The 18,284-nt window shown below is 47.3% G+C and overlaps 1 protein-coding gene across 9 annotated transcripts in view; it reads left to right on the plus strand.

The window, feature by feature from the left end:
• LOC122544759 (uncharacterized) overlaps positions 1-18,284 on the plus strand; it is a 144,553-nt gene that overhangs the window by 43,039 nt on the left and 83,230 nt on the right. For 6 of the 9 annotated variants that reach the window (XM_087981846.1, XM_087981849.1, XM_087981851.1 and 3 more), the window contains exons 12-20: positions 1,948-2,223; positions 2,351-2,626; positions 3,666-3,941; positions 4,219-4,494; positions 5,344-5,619; positions 6,526-6,801; positions 7,734-7,997; positions 16,664-16,939; positions 17,814-18,080. In XM_087981846.1, the coding sequence (XP_087837972.1) occupies positions 1,948-2,223; positions 2,351-2,626; positions 3,666-3,941; positions 4,219-4,494; positions 5,344-5,619; positions 6,526-6,801; positions 7,734-7,997; positions 16,664-16,939; positions 17,814-18,080 (2,463 nt within the window). The remainder of the gene's footprint in view (positions 1-1,947; positions 2,224-2,350; positions 2,627-3,665; positions 3,942-4,218; positions 4,495-5,343; positions 5,620-6,525; positions 6,802-7,733; positions 7,998-16,663; positions 16,940-17,813; positions 18,081-18,284) is intronic. The other 3 variants (XM_087981847.1, XM_087981850.1, XM_087981854.1) reach the window with 3 other exon arrangements.

Genomic DNA, 18,284 nt, shown 5'->3' on the forward strand with positions numbered 1-18,284 from the left:
AGGATTCTTGGCAGTGTGGAGGAACAGAGGGATCTTGGGGTGCAGGTACATAGATCCCTTAAAATGGCCACCCAAGTGGACAGGGTTGTTAAGAAAGCATATGGTGTTTTGGCTTTCATTAACAGGGGAATTGAGTTTAAGAGTCATGAGATCTTGTTGCAGCTCTATAAAACTTTGCTTAGATCGCACTTGGAATACTGTGTCCAGTTCTGGTCGCCCTGTTATAGGAAAGATGTGGATGCTTTGGAGAGGGTTCAGAGGAGGTTTACCAGGATGTTGCCTGGACTGGAGGGCTTATGTTATGAAGAGAGGTTGGCTGAGCTCGGACTTTTTTCATTGGAGAAGAGGAGGAGGAGAGGGGACCTAATTGAGGTATACAAGATAATGAGAGGCATAGATAGAGTCGATAGCCAGAGACTATTTCCCAGGGCAGAAATGGCTAACACGAGGGGTCATAGTTTTAAGCTGGTTGGAGGAAAGTATAGAGGGGATGTCAGAGGCGGGTTCTTTACACAGAGAGTTGTGAGAGCATGGAATGCGTTGCTAGCAGCAGTTGTGGAGGCAGGGTCATTGGGGACATTTAAGAGACTCCTGGACATGCATATGGTCACAGAAATTTGAGGGTGCATACATGAGGATCAGTGGTCGGCACAATATCGTGGGCTGAAGGGCCTGTTCTGTGCTGTACTGTTCTATGTTCTATGTTTTAGCTGCGACTCCACTTTCAAGGAGCTATGAACCTGCACTCCAAGGTCTCTTTGTTCAGCAACTCCCCAGGACCTGACCATTATGTGTATAAGTCCTGACCTGATTTGCTTTTCCAAAATGCAACACCTTGCATTTATCTAAATTAAACTCCATCTGCCTCCCCTCAGCCCATTGGCCCATCTGATCCAGATCCTGTTGTAATCTGAGGTAACCTTCTTTGCTGTCCACTACACCTCCCATTTTGGTGTCATCTGCAAACTTACTAACTCTACCTCCTATGTTCACATCCAGATCATTTATATAATTTAAAAGCAGTAGACCCAGCACCGATCCTTGTGGCACTCCACTGGTCACAGGCCTCCAGTCTGAAAAACAACCCTCCAATTCCACCCTCTGTCTTCTACCTTTGAGCCAGTTTTGTATCCAAATGGCTAGTGCTCCCTGTATTCCATGAGATCTAACCTTGCTAATCAGTCTCCCATGGGGAACCTTGCCAAACACCTTATTGAAGGCCATACAGATCACATCCACTGCTCTGCCCTCAACAATCCTCTTTGTTACTTCTTCAACAATGCAATAAAGTTAGTGAGACATGATTTCCCACGCACAAAGCCATGTTGACTATCCCTAATCAGTCCTTGCCTTTCCAAATACATGTACACCCTCTCCCTCAGGATTCCCTCCAACAACTTGCCCACCACCAATGTCAGGCTCACTGGTCTTCGTTCCTGGCTTTTCCTTACCACCTTTCTTACTTAGTCAATATCTAACCCGGTGCTGTCCCTGTCCTGGGAGTGTTTGATGGGGGACAGTGTAGAGGGAGCTTTACTCTGTATCTAACCCGGTGCTGTCCCTGTCCTGGGAGTGTTTGATGGGGGGACAGTGTAGAGGGAGCTTTATTCTGTATCTAACCCTGTGCTGTCCCTGTCCCTGGGGGTGTTTGATGGGGGGGACAGTGTAGAGAGAGCTTTACTCTGTATCTAACCCCGTGCTGTCCCTGGGAGTGTCTGATGGGGGCACAGTGCAGAGGGAGCTTTACTCTGTATCCAACCCCATGCATACTCTGTTCTGGCTGTGTCGGATGATGACCGGTGCTCAGGAAGCTTTACATTGTGTCTAACTCCCAGGAATGTTTGATGGTGGGACAGTGTAGAGGGAGCTTTACTCTGTATCTAACCCTGTGCTGTCCCTGCCAGTGTGTGTTTTACTCTTCATTAACAGCATGCGGTTTGATTTCAGGAGATAGATGACGACAATTTCAATGAGATCCTGAAAATCTCTCCAATGTCAATGAGGGACCGTCTGGAGACAAAGGCCAATGAGCTGGTGGAGGAATTTAAGCAGCAACTGGAAGTGGGTGAGGAACAGAGAGAGGGTGAGGTCACGGAGTTGGATAATCTCCTGAAGAAAGAGACTGAGAACTTCTGCAAGGCTTATACCACAAAATATAACTGGGCCATTGGCAAGCTGAGGCAAACGTTGTTGAAGGGGTTTGAATGTTTCATCAAGGAGCAGGTAACTCAGATCCAAAATGTACAGTGCTTGTGAATGCAACAGTGTAGAGGCAGCTTTACTCTGTATCTGTGCTGCCTCTGTCGTTGTGTGCTTTGCTCACCATTAACTGCATGTGGTTTAATTTCAGGAGGTAGGTGATGATGATATCTCTGTGATCCTGAAAACCTCTCCGATGTCAATGAGGAACCGTCTGGAGACAAAGGCCAATGAGCTGAAGGGTGAATTTAAGCAGCAACTGGAAGTGGGTGAGGAACAGAGAGAGAGTGAGGTCACGGAGTTGGATAATCTCCTGAAGAAAGACACTGAGAACTTCTGCAAGGCTTATACCACAAAATATAACTGGGCCATTGGCAACCTGAGGCAAATGTTGCTGAAGGGGTTTGAATGTTTCATCAAGGAGCAGGTAACTCAGATCCAAAATGTACAGTGCTTGTGAATGCAACAGTGTAGAGGGAGCTTTACTCTGTACCTAGGCCCATGCTGTCCCTGTCCCTGGGAGTGTTTGATGGGGGGGACAGTGTAGAGGGAGCTTTACTCTGTACCTAAGCCCATGTTGTCCCATGCCTGGGAGTGTTTGATGGGGGGACAGTGTAGAGGGAGCTTTACTCTGTATCTAACACCGTGCTGTCCCTGTCCCTGGGAGTGTTTGATGGGGGGACAGTGTAGAGGGGGCTTTACACTGTATCTAACCCCGTGCTGTCCCTGTCCCTGGGAGTGTTTGATGGGGGGACCGTGTAGAGGGAGCTTTACTCTGTATCTAACCCCGTGCTGTCCCTGTCCCTGGGAGTGTCTGATGGGGGGACCGTGTAGAGGGAGCTTTACTCTGTGTCTAACCCCGTGCAGTCCCTGTCCCTGGGATTGTCTGATGGGGGCACAGTGTAGAGGGAGCTTTACTCTGTATCCAATCCCATGCATACACTGTTCTGGCTGTGTCTGATGATGACCGGTGCTCAGGAAGCTTTACATTGTGTCTAACTCCCAGGAATGTTTGATGGGAGCAGAGTAGAGGGAGCTTTACTCTGTATCTAACCCCGTGCTGTCTCTGTCCCTGGGAGTGTTTGATGGGGGGACAGTGTAGAGGAAGCTTTACTCTGTATCTAACCCCGTGCTGTCCCTGTCCCTGGGATGGGGGGACAGTGTAGAGGAAGCTTTACTCTGTATCTAACCCCGTGCTGTCCCTGTCCCTGGGAGTGTTTGATGGGAGGACAGTGTAGAGGGAGCTTTACTCTGTATCTAACCCTGTGCTGTCCCTGTCCTGGGGGTGTTTGATGGTGGGACAGTGTAGAGGGAGCTTTACTCTGTATCTAACCCTGTGCTGTCCCTGTCCTGGGGGTGTTTGATGGTGGGACAGTGTAGAGGGAGCTTTACTCTGTATCTAACCCTGTGCTGTCCCTGCCAGTGTGTGTTTTACTCTCCATTAACAGCATGCGGTTTGATTTCAGGAGATAGATGACGACAATTTCAATGAGATCCTGAAAATCTCTCCAATGTCAATGAGGGACCGTCTGGAGACAAAAGCCAATGAGCTGGTGGAGGAATTTAAGCAGCAACTGGAAGTGGGTGAGGAACAGAGAGAGGGTGAGGTCACGGAGTTGGATAATCTCCTGAAGAAAGAGACTGAGAACTTCTGCAAGGCTTATACCACAAACTATAACTGGGCCATTGGCATCCTGAGGCAAACGTTGTTGAAGGGGTTTGAATGTTTCATCAAGGAGCAGGTAACTCAGATCCAAAATGTACAGTGCTTGTGAATGCAACAGTGTAGAGGGAGCTTTACTCTGTATCTAACCCCGTGTTGTCCCTGTCCCTGGGAGTGTTTGATGGGGGGACAGTGTAGAGGAAGCTTTACTCTGTATCTAACCCCATGCTGTCCCTGTCCCTGGGAGTGTTTGATGGGGGGACAGTGTAGAGGGAGCTTTACTCTGTATCTAACCCTGTGCTGTCCCTGCCAGTGTGTGTTTTACTCTTCATTAACAGCATGCGGTTTGATTTCAGGAGATAGATGACGACAATTTCAATGAGATCCTGAAAATCTCTCCAATGTCAATGAGGGACCGTCTGGAGACAAAGGCCAATGAGCTGGTGGAGGAATTTAAGCAGCAACTGGAAGTGGGTGAGGAACAGAGAGAGAGTGAGGTCACGGAGTTGGATAATCTCCTGAAGGAAGAGATTGAGAACTTCTGCCCAGCCTACACGAGGCAGTTCCATCGGGTGATTTGTACCCTGAGGGAGAGGTTGCTGCAGGAGTTTAAAGACTTCATCAAACTGCAGGTAACTGTTAGAAAATGATCAGAGCTTCGTGACAGGACAGGAATACCAACAGTTAAAATGCACCTTTATCCAGTACTAATGCTGTGCTGTCCCTGTCCCTGGGAGTGTTTGATGCGGGGGACAGTGTAGAGGGATCTTTACTCTGTATCTCACCCCATGCTGTCATTGTGCGTGTTTGATGTGGGGATAGTGTAGAGAGAGTTTTACTCTGTATCTAACACTGTGCTGTTCTTGTCCTGGAAGTGTTTGATGGGGGGACAGTGTAGAGGGAGCTTTACTCTGTATCTAACCCCATGCTGTCCCTGACTCTGGGATTGTTTGATGGGGGGACAGTGTAGAGGGAGCTTTATTCTGTATCTAACCCCGTGCTGTCCCTGTCCCTGGGAGTGTTTGATGGGGGGACAGTGTAGAGGGAGCTTTACTCTGTATCTAACCCCATGCTGTCCCTGACTCTGGGATTGTTTGATGGGGGGACAGTGTAGGGGGAGCTTTACTCTGTATCTAACCCCGTGCTGTCCCTGTCCCTGGGTGTTTTTGATGGGGAGGACAGTGTAGAGGGAGCTTTACTCTGTATCTAACCCCGTGCTGTCCCTGTCCCTGGGAGTGTTTGATGGGGGGACAGTGTAGAGGTAGCTTTACTCTGTATCTAACCCCGTGCTGTCGCTGTCCCTGGGAGTGTTTGATAGGGGAACAGTGTAGAGGGAGCTTTACTCTGTATCTAACCCCGTGCTGTCCCTGTCCCTGGGATGGGGGGACAGTGTAGAGGAAGCTTTACTCTGTATCTAACCCTGTGCTGTCCCTGCCAGTGTGTGTTTTACTCTTCATTAACAGCATGCGGTTTGATTTCAGGAGATAGATGACGACAATTTCAATGAGATCCTGAAAACCTCTCCGATGTCAATGAGGGACCGTCTGGAGACAAAGGCCAATGAGCTGGTGGAGGAATTTAAGCAGCAACTGGAAGTGGGTGAGGAACTGAGAGAGGGTGAGGTCACGGAGTTGGATAATCTCCTGAAGAAAGAGACTGAGAACTTCTGCAAGGCTTATACGGCAAAATATAACTGGGCCATTGGCAACCTGAGGCAAACGTTGTTGAAGGAATTTGAATGTTTCATCAAGGAGCAGGTAACTCAGATCCAAAATGTACAGTGCTTGTGAATGCAACAGTGTAGAGGGAGCTTTACTCTGTATCTAACCCTGTGCTGTCACTGTCCCAGGGAGTGTTTGATGGGGAGGACAGTGTAGAGGGAGCTTTACTCTGTATCTAACCCTGTGCTGTCCCTGTCCCTGGGTGTGTTTGATGGGGGCACAGTGTAGAGAGAGCTTTACTCTGTATCTAACCCCGTGCTGTCCCTGTCGCTGGGAGTGTTTGTTGGTGAGACAGTGTAGAGGGAGCTTTACTCTGTATCTAACTCTGTGCTGTCCTTATCTCTGGGAGTGTTTGTTGGGGGGACAGTGTAGAGGGAGCTTTACTCTGTATCTAACCCCGTGCTGTCCCTGTCCCTGGGAGTGTCTGATGGGGACACAGTGTAGAGGGAGCTTTACTCTGTATCCAATCCCATGCATACTCTGTTCTGGCTGTGTCTAATGATGACCGGTGCTCAGGAAGCTTTACATTGTGTCTAACTCCCAGGAATGTTTGATGGTGGGACAGTGTAGAGGGAGCTTTACTCTGTATCTAACCCCGTGCTGTCCCTGTCCCTGGGAGTGTTTGATGGGGGACAGTGTAGAGAGAGCTTTACTCTGTATTTAACCCCGTGCTGTCCCTGTCCCTGGGGGTGTTTGATGGTGGGACAGTGTAGAGGGAGCTTTACTCTGTATCTAACCCTGTGCTGTCCCTGTCCTGGGGGTGTTTGATGGTGGGACAGTGTAGAGGGAGCTTTACTCTGTATCTAACCCTGTGCTGTCCCTGTCCCTGGGAGTGTTTGATGGGGGGACAGTGTAGAGGGAGCTTTACTCTGTATCTAACCCTGTGCTGTCCCTGCCAGTGTGTGTTTTACTCTCCATTAACAGCATGCGGTTTGATTTCAGGAGATAGATGACGACAATTTCAATGAGATCCTGAAAACCTCTCCGATGTCAATGAGGGACCGTCTGGAGACAAAGGCCAATGAGCTGGTGGAGGAATTTAAGCAGCAACTGGAAGTGGGTGAGGAACCGAGAGAGGGTGAGGTCACGGAGTTGGATAATCTCCTGAAGAAAGAGACTGAGAACTTCTGCAAGGCTTATACCACAAACTATAACTGGGCCATTGGCAACCTGAGGCAAACGTTGTTGAAGGGGTTTGAATGTTTCATCAAGGAGCAGGTAACTCAGATCCAAAATGTACAGTGCTTGTGAATGCAACAGTGTAGAGGGAGCTTTACTCTGTATCTAACCCCGTGTTGTCCCTGTCCCTGGGGGTGTTTGATGGGGGGACAGTGTAGTGGGAGCTTTACTCTGTACCTAACCCCGTGCTGTCCCTGTCCCTGGGAGTGTTTGATGGGGGGGACAGTGTAGAGGGAGCTTTACTCTGTATCTAACCCCGTGCTGTCCCTGTCCCTGGGAGTGTTTGATGGGGGGGACAGTGTAGAGGGAGCTTTACTCTGTATCTAACCCCGTGCTGTCCCTGGGAGTGTTTGATGGGGGGGACAGTGTAGAGGGAGCTTTACTCTGTATCTAACCCCGTGCTGTCCCTGGGAGTGTTTGATGGGGGACAGTGTAGAGGGAGCTTTACTCTGTATCTAACCCCGTGCTGTCCCTGTCCCTGGGAGTGTTTGATGGGGGGACAGTGTAGAGGGAGCTTTACTCTGTATCTAACCCCGTGCTGTCCCTGTTCCTGGGAGTGTCTGATGGGGGACAGTGTAGAGGGAGATTTACTCTGTACCTAACCCTGTGCTGTCCCTGTCCCTGTCCCTGTCCCTGGGAGTGTTTGATGGGGGGGACAGTGTAGAGGGAGATTTACTCTGTACCTAACCCCGTGCTGTCCCTGTCCCTGGGAGTGTTTGATGGGGGGACAGTGTAGAGGGAGCTTTACTCTGTACCTAACCCCGTGCTGTCCCTGTCCCTGGGAGTGTTTGATGGGGGGACAGTGTAGAGGGAGCTTTACTCTGTACCTAACCCCGTGCTGTCACTGTCCCTGGGAGTGTTTGATGGGGGGACAGTGTAGAGGGAGCTTTACTCTGTACCTAACCCCGTGCTGTCACTGTCAGTGTGCAATGTGTGCTTTACTCACCATTAATTACGTGGTTTAATTTCAGGAGATAGATGATGATGATGATGATGATATCTCTGAGATCCTGAAAACCTCTCCGATGTCAATGAGGCACCGTCTGGAGACGAAAGCCAATGAGCTGGTGGAGGAATTTAAGCAGCAACTGGAAGTGAATGACCTGGAGTTGAATAAATCCCTGAAGAAAGAGACTGAGAAGTTCTGCAAGGCTTACACGAAACAGTTTAACAGGGCGATTGGCAAACTGATGGAGCAGATGCTGAAGCAGTTTGAACATTTCACCAAACAGCAGGTAACTCCGATCCGAATTGAACAAAGCTGTGCTACGGGACCCTAACCCTAACCCTATCGCAAGGCAGACCCAGTCAGCATCATCAACACTGGATTTGCAACAAAGTGAAATTAAAATGTTCCATGGCCCTCACAATTGCTCACTTATTCCTCAGCAAACATTAGGAATACTAGGTCTTGGACACTAAGTTTACAACTTCAACAAAATGAAGAATTGGGTATTAATATTGTAACTTCAGCAGAGCACAGATGGACAACAAAACAGTCTAACTGATATCTATAATCTCTGGCCAATCTTCTTTCATCCTCACCCCCACTCACACCAACAGACAGACTGACCCAGTTCCAGTTCAATAACGGTTTCAGTGGTGAATACCAAGCCTTCATGAAATCCTTAGACTAATGGTTATTATATCCCATGCACATCTGACTATATATTAATTGATCTGATTTATTATCAGGTGTACTGAAATCCAGTGAAAAGCTGTGTTTCTGAGCAGTACAGGCAGATCATCGAAAGGAAGGATGCACAGATCAGAAAGACTTAGACAGAGGCGTACAGGTTATATTGCACAGGGCGTGTACTAGACGAGATCAGTGTTAGCCAGGACAGCAATGTTTCAGGCTAGACAGTCCATTCATCAGTCTAATAATGGCCAGGAGGAAGCTATCCATGAACCTGCTGGTGCGTGCGTTCAGGTTTCTGTTTCTTCTGTCTGATGGAAGAGTCAGGGATCATTACCACGCGTGGGGGTGGGGGGAGGGTGGCGATGGGTCTTTGATGTTGTCAGCAGCCTTTCCGCAGCAGCGAGCCTTGTAAATGGAGTCCATGGATGGAAGGTTGGCTTCCCTGATGGTCTGGGCTGTGCACATCACCCTCTGTAGCTTCTTACTGTCCTGGGCAGAGCAGTTGCTATACCAGGCTGTTCTGGACCAGGACAGTGTGCGGTCAATGGTGCACCTGTAGCCACTGGCAAGGATCCGTATGGACACACCGAATTTCCTGAGGAAGAAGAGCCATTGTTGTGCCTTGGACCACTTGCCAACGCATGAAAGTCGGACAGGTGGTCAGTTATTGTCACTCCAAGCAACTTGACACTCTCCACCCTCTCACACTCTACTCCATTGATGTAGATGGGGCTGTGTTCTCTTTCTTCCTTTCTAAAGTCATTGATCAGACCTTTAGTTTTGCTGATATGGAGAGAGAGGTTGTTCTCATTGCACCACATCATCAAGCCCTCTATCTCCCTTCTGTATTTTGACTCGTTGTTGTTAGATAGTCGTCTACCATGGTGGTGTCATCAGTGAACTTGTAGATAGTATTCATTTGGAATTTGGAAACACAGTCATGGGTGTACAGAGAGTTCGGGAGGAGGCTGAGGATGCATCCTTGGTGGGCGGGGGGGGCTCTAGTGTTGAGCATTATTGTGGAGGAGGTGCAGTTCCTATCCTCAATGATTACAGTCTGTGGGTGAGAAAGCTGAGGATCCAGTGGCAAAGGCAGAGCCCTGACCAAGGTCACAGATTTTTGAGATCAGTCTGGAGGGGATAATGATGTTGAACGCAGAACTGTAGTCAATGAGCAGGAGTCTGATGTAAGTGTCCTTGTTGTCCAGATGTTCCAGGAATGAGTGCACGACTTCGGGAAGTGACACCCGCTGCTGACCGGTTACATCGATAGGCAGATTGTAGGGGATTGAGGCAGGCTGGGAGACTGGAGTGGATGTGGGCCATGATCAGCCTCTCGAAGCACTTCATGATGACTGAGGTCAGAGCCACTGGGCGGTCATCATTAAGGCACATTGCATGCACTTTCTTAGGTATGGGGATGATGATGGTGGTCTTCTTGAAGCAGGAGGGGACTATGATATGTAGGAGAGAGAGTTGGAATTCTGAAGTCACCAGTTAATGCAAACAGCCTCGGAGACATCTCGAGATTTTTACTTATTTCTTATTCTGAGGGATTCTTTCTCTGAATTTTCAAACAGTTAATAAAGAGAGAATAACTTGTAAAAGCTGTTTGTCCCCGAACATAGCAACGTCTCAGTGTGAAAACATCTACTGTAACCTTTGAACAGTAGTTAACCTGAATTATCTGTCCAGGCCAGTTCCCAACAGCAAATGTCTTCCTGTTGTTCTCTTCTTTCTTTCAACAAGTTGCTGTTCAAAGTTCAAAGCTCAATTCTCACCCTCATCTCTCAGTTTCAAATCAAAAAGGGCAAAGATCAAAGTAAAACAATGATGACCTCAGAATGTGTCCACCCTCAAAAGAGTGAAATGCCATTTCAATTGTGCAATTCATGACAAGGTTAATAACATGGAAACAATCAACCAGGTAAAGACAGGCCAGATCAATATGTGGCTGAGGAGCTGGTTTTGGTGGCAGGGTTTTCAGTTCTTGGATCATTGGTATCTCTCATGGGGTAGAGGTGACCTGTACAAGAGGGACAGGTTAATTTGCTAATGTTACCTGGGAGGGTTTAAACTACTTTGGTGGGGGGGAGGGGGAAGGTGGGACTCTGAATAAGAGATTGACCATTGAGACTGAGGACTGGGATATTATAGCCATAACAGAAACGTGGCAGAGAAGGGTAGGACTGGCAGCTCAGTGTTCCAGGATACAGAAGATACAGGCGTGACAGAAGGACAAGTAAGCAAGGAGGGGGCAGAAATTGCCCTTTTGTTAAACGAGGACATAACAATAGTACTTAGAGAGGATATTCTTAAGGGGTCATCAAATAAGGCCATATGGTTTGAACTTCGAAACAAGAAGGGAATGGTCACTCTATTGGGACTGTATTATAGACCCCCAAATAGTCAGCTCCTCTTCCACCTCATATGGCGTTAACGTTAGAATTCACCAACGTCCAAATCTCTCCACCCCCAACCTCATCCCAGGTCCAGCCCTCCCTCTCCACTCCACCCCTTAACCTGACCCTACCTGTCCATCTTCCTTCGAACCTATCCATTCCACCCTTCCCAATGACCAATCACAATCACCTCCTACCTGCATCCACCTATCACCATCCCACCTACCTTTCCCCAGTCCCAGTCTCTCCCTCTATTTAGTTCTCAGCCCCCTAGCCCTCCCCCAGTCCTAATGAAAGGTTCCAACCTGTAATATCGACTCCTGTGATGCTGCTTGACCTGCTGTGCTTTTTCAGCTCCACTCTTATCCACTCTGGATTAACCACAGGAAATGCAGGCTTACAGGGTTAGGTGAGTGGGGGCAGGTCCAGGTGGAATGCTGTTTGGAGAGTTAGTATGGATTTATTGGGCCAAATGGTTTGTTTCCATTATGTAGGGATTCTGTGATCGATCTATGATGAGTTAATCTTATAATAGAGAGCTCTATTTGGGAATTGTCCAATTCTCTTCAGTTCTCATTCTTCTTTCTCATATCCTCCTCTACTTACTAGTTGACACACCTGTATATTCACATACAACACGAGAAAATGCTAGAGAAACTCAACAGGTCTGGTAGAGAGAAACCAAAATTAAAATTGAGTCCAGTAACCCTTTGTTAGGAGAGTTCCAAGACTTAATGACCCGCCTTGGAAACTGTTTAATTTTCACTTCCATGAGAATTACAGTGTAAGTGGAAGAGCCTTGGGAAAAGTTGATGAACAGAGGGATCTGGGAGTTCAGATCCATTGTACCCTGAAGGTTGCTGCACAGGTGGACAGAGTGGTGAAGAAGGCATCTGGTATACTTGTCTTCATCGGACTGAGTATTGAGTATGAGAGCTGGCAGGTCATGTTAAAACTGTACAAGACTTTGGTTCGGCTGCATTTGGAATACTGTGTACAGTTCTGGTCACCACATTACCAAAAGGATGTGGACGCTTTGAAGAGGGTGCAGAGAAGGTTTACGAGGATGTCACCTGGTATAGAAGGTGATAGCTATGAAGAGAGGTTGAGTAGGTTATGTTTGTTTTCATTAGAGAAAAGGAGATTGAGGGGGGACCTTATTGAGGGCTACAAAGTCATGAAGGATAGAGACAAGTTGGGTAGAAACAGGCATTTTCCCAGGGTGAGGGATTCAATAACGAGAGATCACGCATTCAAGGTGCAATGTGAAACATTTAAGGGGGATACATATGGAAAGTACTTCACACAGAGGGTGATAGGTGCCTGGAACACGTTGCCAGGGGAGGTAGTAGAGGTAGGCACAGTAGATTTATTTAAGGTGTGAGATGCATGATGCATGAGTCGGAGTGGTGGGAGTAGAGCGATACAGATGCTTTGGAAATGGGTGATAGGTTTTGACAGTGGATTTGGATCAGCTCGGGTTTGGAGGGTCAAAGTGCCTGTTCCTGGACTTTAAATTATTTTTGTTCTTTAATTGGTATTATTTCTGGATCAGGATGGCATGTAACTTTACTCTCTGGACAATATGCCTAATAATTTTTTTTTTGTTCAACGTTTTACAAGTTGGCAAACACATGACACACTAACAGTTTGTGGTCAACAAAAATACAAAGAAACAGGTCCCAAAAACAAACGCTCCATGTCCCCCATAGCCAACAGGAAAAGCAGCACACAGGACCAACAAAGTAAACTATATCACATTCCTCCAAATAAAAACACACAGTGAAACAGCAGGAAAACAGTGCAGGAAAGCAAGCCGCCTTCAAAATTAACTCTTCCTCAGAGGTACACAAAACACAATGCACATAATGGAAACACGATTCAATCACATCCAGCATGAGAAGATACAGTGCAAACAGTGAGGGAGCAGATCCATTCCAAGGCAGAGTCCACTCACAAACTGGGGTCCACCCCCAATACAGAAGCCGTTCCCAGAGTTCACCATCTGACCTAGAACCCACTTCCCAAACCAGAACCTGCCTCCGACAACAGGTTTCGCTCCCGGTGGCAGGTCCTTCTTCTGTCGGCAGGGTTCACACACTGAATGCAAAGGCTTGACACTCCCATGAGGTCTGGTCTACTCACACTGCCACAATCTGTTCCCAGGGGCCAAGCCCCTACTCAGTGAATTTGGAGCCACCAAACAGGTTCAAGTCCATGAACAGGAATCAGGGCAGGGCAGGGCAGGTAAGAAGTTCAGTCCAAACAGCTGACTGTGGAACAATGAATATGCCCCACCATCAAATTGCCTCTTCCACTCCCACATCTTCTCCCAAGATCACAGTATGCGTAATACATTCTGTTGGTCAGCCAGGACTTTCCTGTTTGGTCCTGGTTGGTCCTGGTTGACAACCACAATTAATGTGATCAACCTGGTTCCAATTGCTACAACAAGCAACTTAAACACCAAGGTTAAAACGTTAACAAAAATTAACAATTTGCAATGAATAATGTGACTTTAGTAGAGCATATCTGAAGAAAGAGGCAATCCAATTAATATCCAGTCTTTTGGGTGAACACAAGGGAGAATTTTAAAGGCAACATAAAAGAATTGTAATTTGCCAGTTCAATACTGTTACGACATGGTGGTGAATCCCTCTGTTAACTAATCCAAATGCACAGAAAAGCTCACCTCGCCTCGTAATCTGTTCAAGTATAAGTGACTGACAACTCCCAATTTCACTGTTAAAAGAAAAATATCAATTTAGTCTTTAACTCTAAAAGTGAATATTAAGCAACAACTATTTACAACTCTAAGCCTCCCTTCTCCGAACTGCTTGTTATCTGCCTTCAGATCTCTAACAATATACTGTTCCAATAAAAGCCCGTATGAAAATTACATCAACTTAATTTTCAAAACCAGACAGCTGCAGTCACTGGTGTTCTCTTCCCTCTGGCTGTAGATCTCCCTGGGTCATCTTCAGTCTTTTGCTACAAAGACGTTTCATATGAAAAGGTACCTTTGATAAAATGTTTTGAATGGCAGTCTGTTTTCATGGCAGTTTGTCTCTCTCACTGGCCAACTCTCAAAATGCCTGCTTTTTTATACCCCAAACATCGGATTGTCTCATTGGTTCCAGGTTGGCGAAAACAATAAATTCAAATGTGATTGGGTTTTAGTATCTTGGGACATAACTTAAACTGGTTAAATTCAAATGCTTGTTAACGTAGCAACTAAAACTCAGGTAATTGTTTCACAGCCAAATGTTACATATTTTCAATTTTCCAGTACACTCTGAGACTGCTACTCAGTCATATGACAGGTGCTTGTAAGCGCTCCGTGTGTAATACAGCTTTCACTCTCTCAAAGGTACAGTGCATGCCTTCAACTTCCTTACAATACACATTTCAACAGTGAATACTGGGAATATTCGATAGTGTTGACCTCCCCTCTGATAATTAAAACTGAAACACCCAGTGCAGACCACCTCCTCTGTAATCTGATAAAGAAGTGTGACAAGGGGTATAACCTACCTGTCATGCCCAGAATCTGTTATAAAGGGTTGGTTAAATGAAATGAATCCTCTTACTCACTCACCAATTAACAAGTAACAATTTATTTATCTAACTCCAACAGTGAACAAATTTACAGACTTCCTAACAAACTGAACAATTACTCCCAAACTACTGCCTGTTCCCTCACTGAACATAATCCCGTTGGTAGGCAAAAGTGAGGACTGCAGATGCTGGAAACCAGAGTTTAGATCAGAGTGGTGTTGGAAAAGCACAGCAGGTCAGGCAGCATCTGAGGAGCAGGAGAATCGACGTTTTGGGCATAAGGCCTTCTTCAGGAACTTCATCAGCGTGCCTGCAGGGTGGAGAGATAGGTCAGACGGGAGGGTGAAGCAGTTAGGTGGGAAGGGAGATTGGCCGGTAGGACAGGTCATGAGGATGGTGCTGAGCTAGAATGTTGGAATTGGGGTAAGGTGGGGAGAGGGGACATGAGCAAACTGGTGAAGTCCACATTGATGCCCTGGGGTTGGAGGATCCTGAGGCGTTCTTCCTCCAGGCATCGGGTGGTGAGGGCATGGTGGTGGAGGAGGCTCAGGACCTGCATGTCCTCGGCTGAGTGGGAGGAGGAGTTGAAATGTTGGGCCACAGGGCGGTGGAGTTGATTGGTGCGGGTGTCCCAGAGATGTTCCCTGAAGCGCTCTGCGAGGAGGCTTCCAGTCTCCCCAATGTAGAGGAGACCGTTTCGGGACCAACCTTCCAGCTCAGCACCTGTCCTACCTGCCAATCTCCCTTCTCACCTAACCACTCCACCCTCCTGTCTGACCTATCACCTCCATCCCCACCCCCATTCACCTATTGTACTCTTTGCTACCTTCTCCCTAGCCCCACCCCTCTCTCATTTATCTCTCCACCCTGCAGGCACCCTGCCTCTTTTCCTCATGAAGGGCTTTTGCCCGAAATGTCAATTTTCCTGCTCCTCTGATGCTGCCTGACTTGCTGTGCTTTTCCAGCAGCGCTCTGATCTAATCCCATTAGTATGCAGTTTCAATAACCCAGGCCCCACTTATATAAATCCAATTAATAAGAATAGTAAATTAAACTTAGTCTCTCGAGGTTCACACAGAATGGATCGTACTGGATTTTCTGTATTTTACGTTCCGCTGATTGTACTGTCAGGCATGTTTTCTCTACGAATCATCTGTTCTCAAAGCCTCGCTCTTTAAATTCTGGTGTCAACAATATTTGCTAAATGTGCCACATACGTTTCAGATGGACAGTGTTTTTTTTAAGAGAGCTTTCTTGTGGAGATTTCTTGTGAAAGCCTGATATCTCTTTCTCAGATAGCACTTTACTCTCATCGCTTTAGATGACAGTTCTTTCTCCCTCTAACTTTTAAATACATGCTTCTTTTATCCCCATGATTATATTTTAATTTCTTTACAATCGGATTGGTTCGAGGTTGTCAAAGTCATCAGATTTGAATTTAGTTGATCCTTAGTCTCCAAGTGCCTTTGTGAATTAATTGGCTGAATTTAAACTGTTGTCTGGGTAAAAATGCTGCTTGGGCCTACGAACTGAACAGCTTTTTGAGACATTGTCAATTCGAGCACCTGCAGCTGCTCACAGACATTTATTTTTAAATCTCGAAGCAGCAAGGGACGTCACAGTGCTTACCCCAATTTACAATTTCCCCATTTTTACAGACCAACTTCGTGGCAATAGGGACAGTTTGGAGAGAGCTTTAGAGGTAGCATTGCTCTGTAGCTAATACTGTGCTGTCCCTGTCTTGGGAGAGTATAATAGGGGCAGTGTAGAAGGAGTTTTACTCTGTATCTAACATGGTGCTGTCCCTGTATCCATGTCCTTGGAGTGTTTGATCAGGGACAATGTAGAGGGAGCTTTACTCTGTATCTAACCCCATGCTGTCCCTGTCCCTTGGAGTGTTTGATGGAGGCACAGTGTAGAGGGAACTTTACTCTGAATCTAACCCCGTGCTGTCCCTGTCCCTGGGAGTGTTTGATCAGGGACAATGTAGAGGGAGCTTTACTCTGTATCTAACCCCATGCTGTCCCTGTCCCTTGGAGTGTTTGATGGAGGCACAGTGTAGAGGGAACTTTACTCTGAATCTAACCCCGTGCTGTCCCTGTCCCTGGGAGTGTTTGATGGGGGACAGTGTAGAGGGAGAGTTACTCTGTCTCTAACCCCGTGCTGTCCCTGTCCCAGGGTGTGTTTGATGGGGGGACAGTGTAGAGGGAGCTTTACTCTGTATCTAACCCCGTGCTGTCTCTGTCCCTGGGCGTGTTTAATAAAGAGGTCTAAGCTAATCCGTGTGTGTTGATTTCAGCATCGGGGTAATGAGGATATCATGGTGATACTGAAGACCACTCCAGCATCGATGAGGAAGTGTCTGGATAAAAAGGCCTGTGAGCTGATCAGGGATTTCCAGTCACATCTGTTGCTGAGTGAGGGGGAGAGTGAGAAGGAGGTCACTGAATTGAAGGAACATCTGAATGAGATGATTGAGAACTTCTGCATATCACACGGGAATACATTCACCTCAGCAATCGAGAAACTGAGGCAGGAGAAACTGAAAGAGTTTGAAAGTTTCATCAATCAACAGGTAAGTCAAATAAAACAAGAACAAAGCATTTAAGTATTGCAGTGTGGAGGGAGCTTTACTCCGTATCTAACCCCGTGCTGTCCCTGTCCTGGGAGTGTTTGATGGAGGCACAGTGTAGAGGGAGCTTTACTCCGTATCTAACCCCATGCTGTCCCTGTCCTGGGAGTGTTTGATGGGGGGGACAGTGTAGAGGCAGCTTTACTCCGTATCTAACCCCGTGCTGTCCCTGTCCTGGGAGTGTTTGATGGGGGGGACAGTGTAGAGGGAGCTTTACTCTGTATCTAACCCCGTGCTGTCCCTGTCCTGGGAGTGTTTGATGGGGGGGCAGTGTGGAGGGAGATTTACTCTGTATCTAACCCCGTGCTGTCCCTGTCCCTGGATGTGTTTGATGGGGGGACAGTGTAGAGGGAGCTTTACTCCATATCTAACCCCGTGCTGTCCCTGTCCTGGGAGTGTTTGATGGGGGGCACAGTGTAGAGGGAGCTTTACTCCGAATCTAACCCCATGCTGTCCCTGTCCCTGGGAGTGTTTGATGGGAGAACAGTGTAGAGGAGCTTTACTCTGTATCTAAACCCATACACTCCCTGCCCTGAGGGTATTTGATGGGGTGACAGTGTAGAGGGAGCTTTACTCTGTATCTAACCCCGTGCTGTCCCTGTCCCTGGGAATGTTTGATGGGGGGACAGTGTAGAGGGAGCTTTACTCTGTATCTAAACCCGTGCTGTCCCTGTCCTGGGAGTGTTTGATGGGGGGGACAGTGTAGAGGGAGCTTTACTCTGAATCTAACTCCCTGCTATCCCTGTCCTGGGAGTATTTGATGGGGATGTCAAAGCTGAGCATTTCTCTCAATTTAATCTGCATGTATTGATTTCAGCAGCAGGATAACAAGGATATACTGAAGAACACTCCAGCATCGATGAGGAAGTGTCTGGATAAAAAGGCCTGTGAGCTGATCAGGGATTTCCAGTCACATCTGTTGCAGAGTGAGGGGGAGAGTGAGAAGGAGGTCACTGAATTGAAGGAACATCTGACTGACAAGATTGAGAAATTCTACAGATTGTACCGGAATACATTCGCCTCAGCAATCGAGAAACTGAGGCAGGAGAAACTGAAAGAGTTTGAAAGTTTCATCAATCAACAAGTAAGTCAAATAAAACAAGAACAAAGCATTTGAGTATTGCAGTGTGGAGGGAGCTTTACTCCGTATCTAACCGCGTGCTGTCCCTGTCCTGGGAGTGTTTGATGGGGGGGACAGTGTAGAGGAAGCTTTACTCCGTATCTAACACCGTGCTGTCCCTGTCCTGGGAGTGTATGATGGGGGGGACAGTGTAGAGGGCGCTTTACT

The sequence above is a fragment of the Chiloscyllium plagiosum genome, unplaced genomic scaffold (genome assembly GCF_037043375.1).
Source record: "Chiloscyllium plagiosum isolate Xiang-an unplaced genomic scaffold, Cpla_swu_hap1 HiC_scaffold_41, whole genome shotgun sequence".
NCBI classification, from domain to species: Eukaryota; Metazoa; Chordata; class Chondrichthyes; order Orectolobiformes; family Hemiscylliidae; genus Chiloscyllium; species Chiloscyllium plagiosum.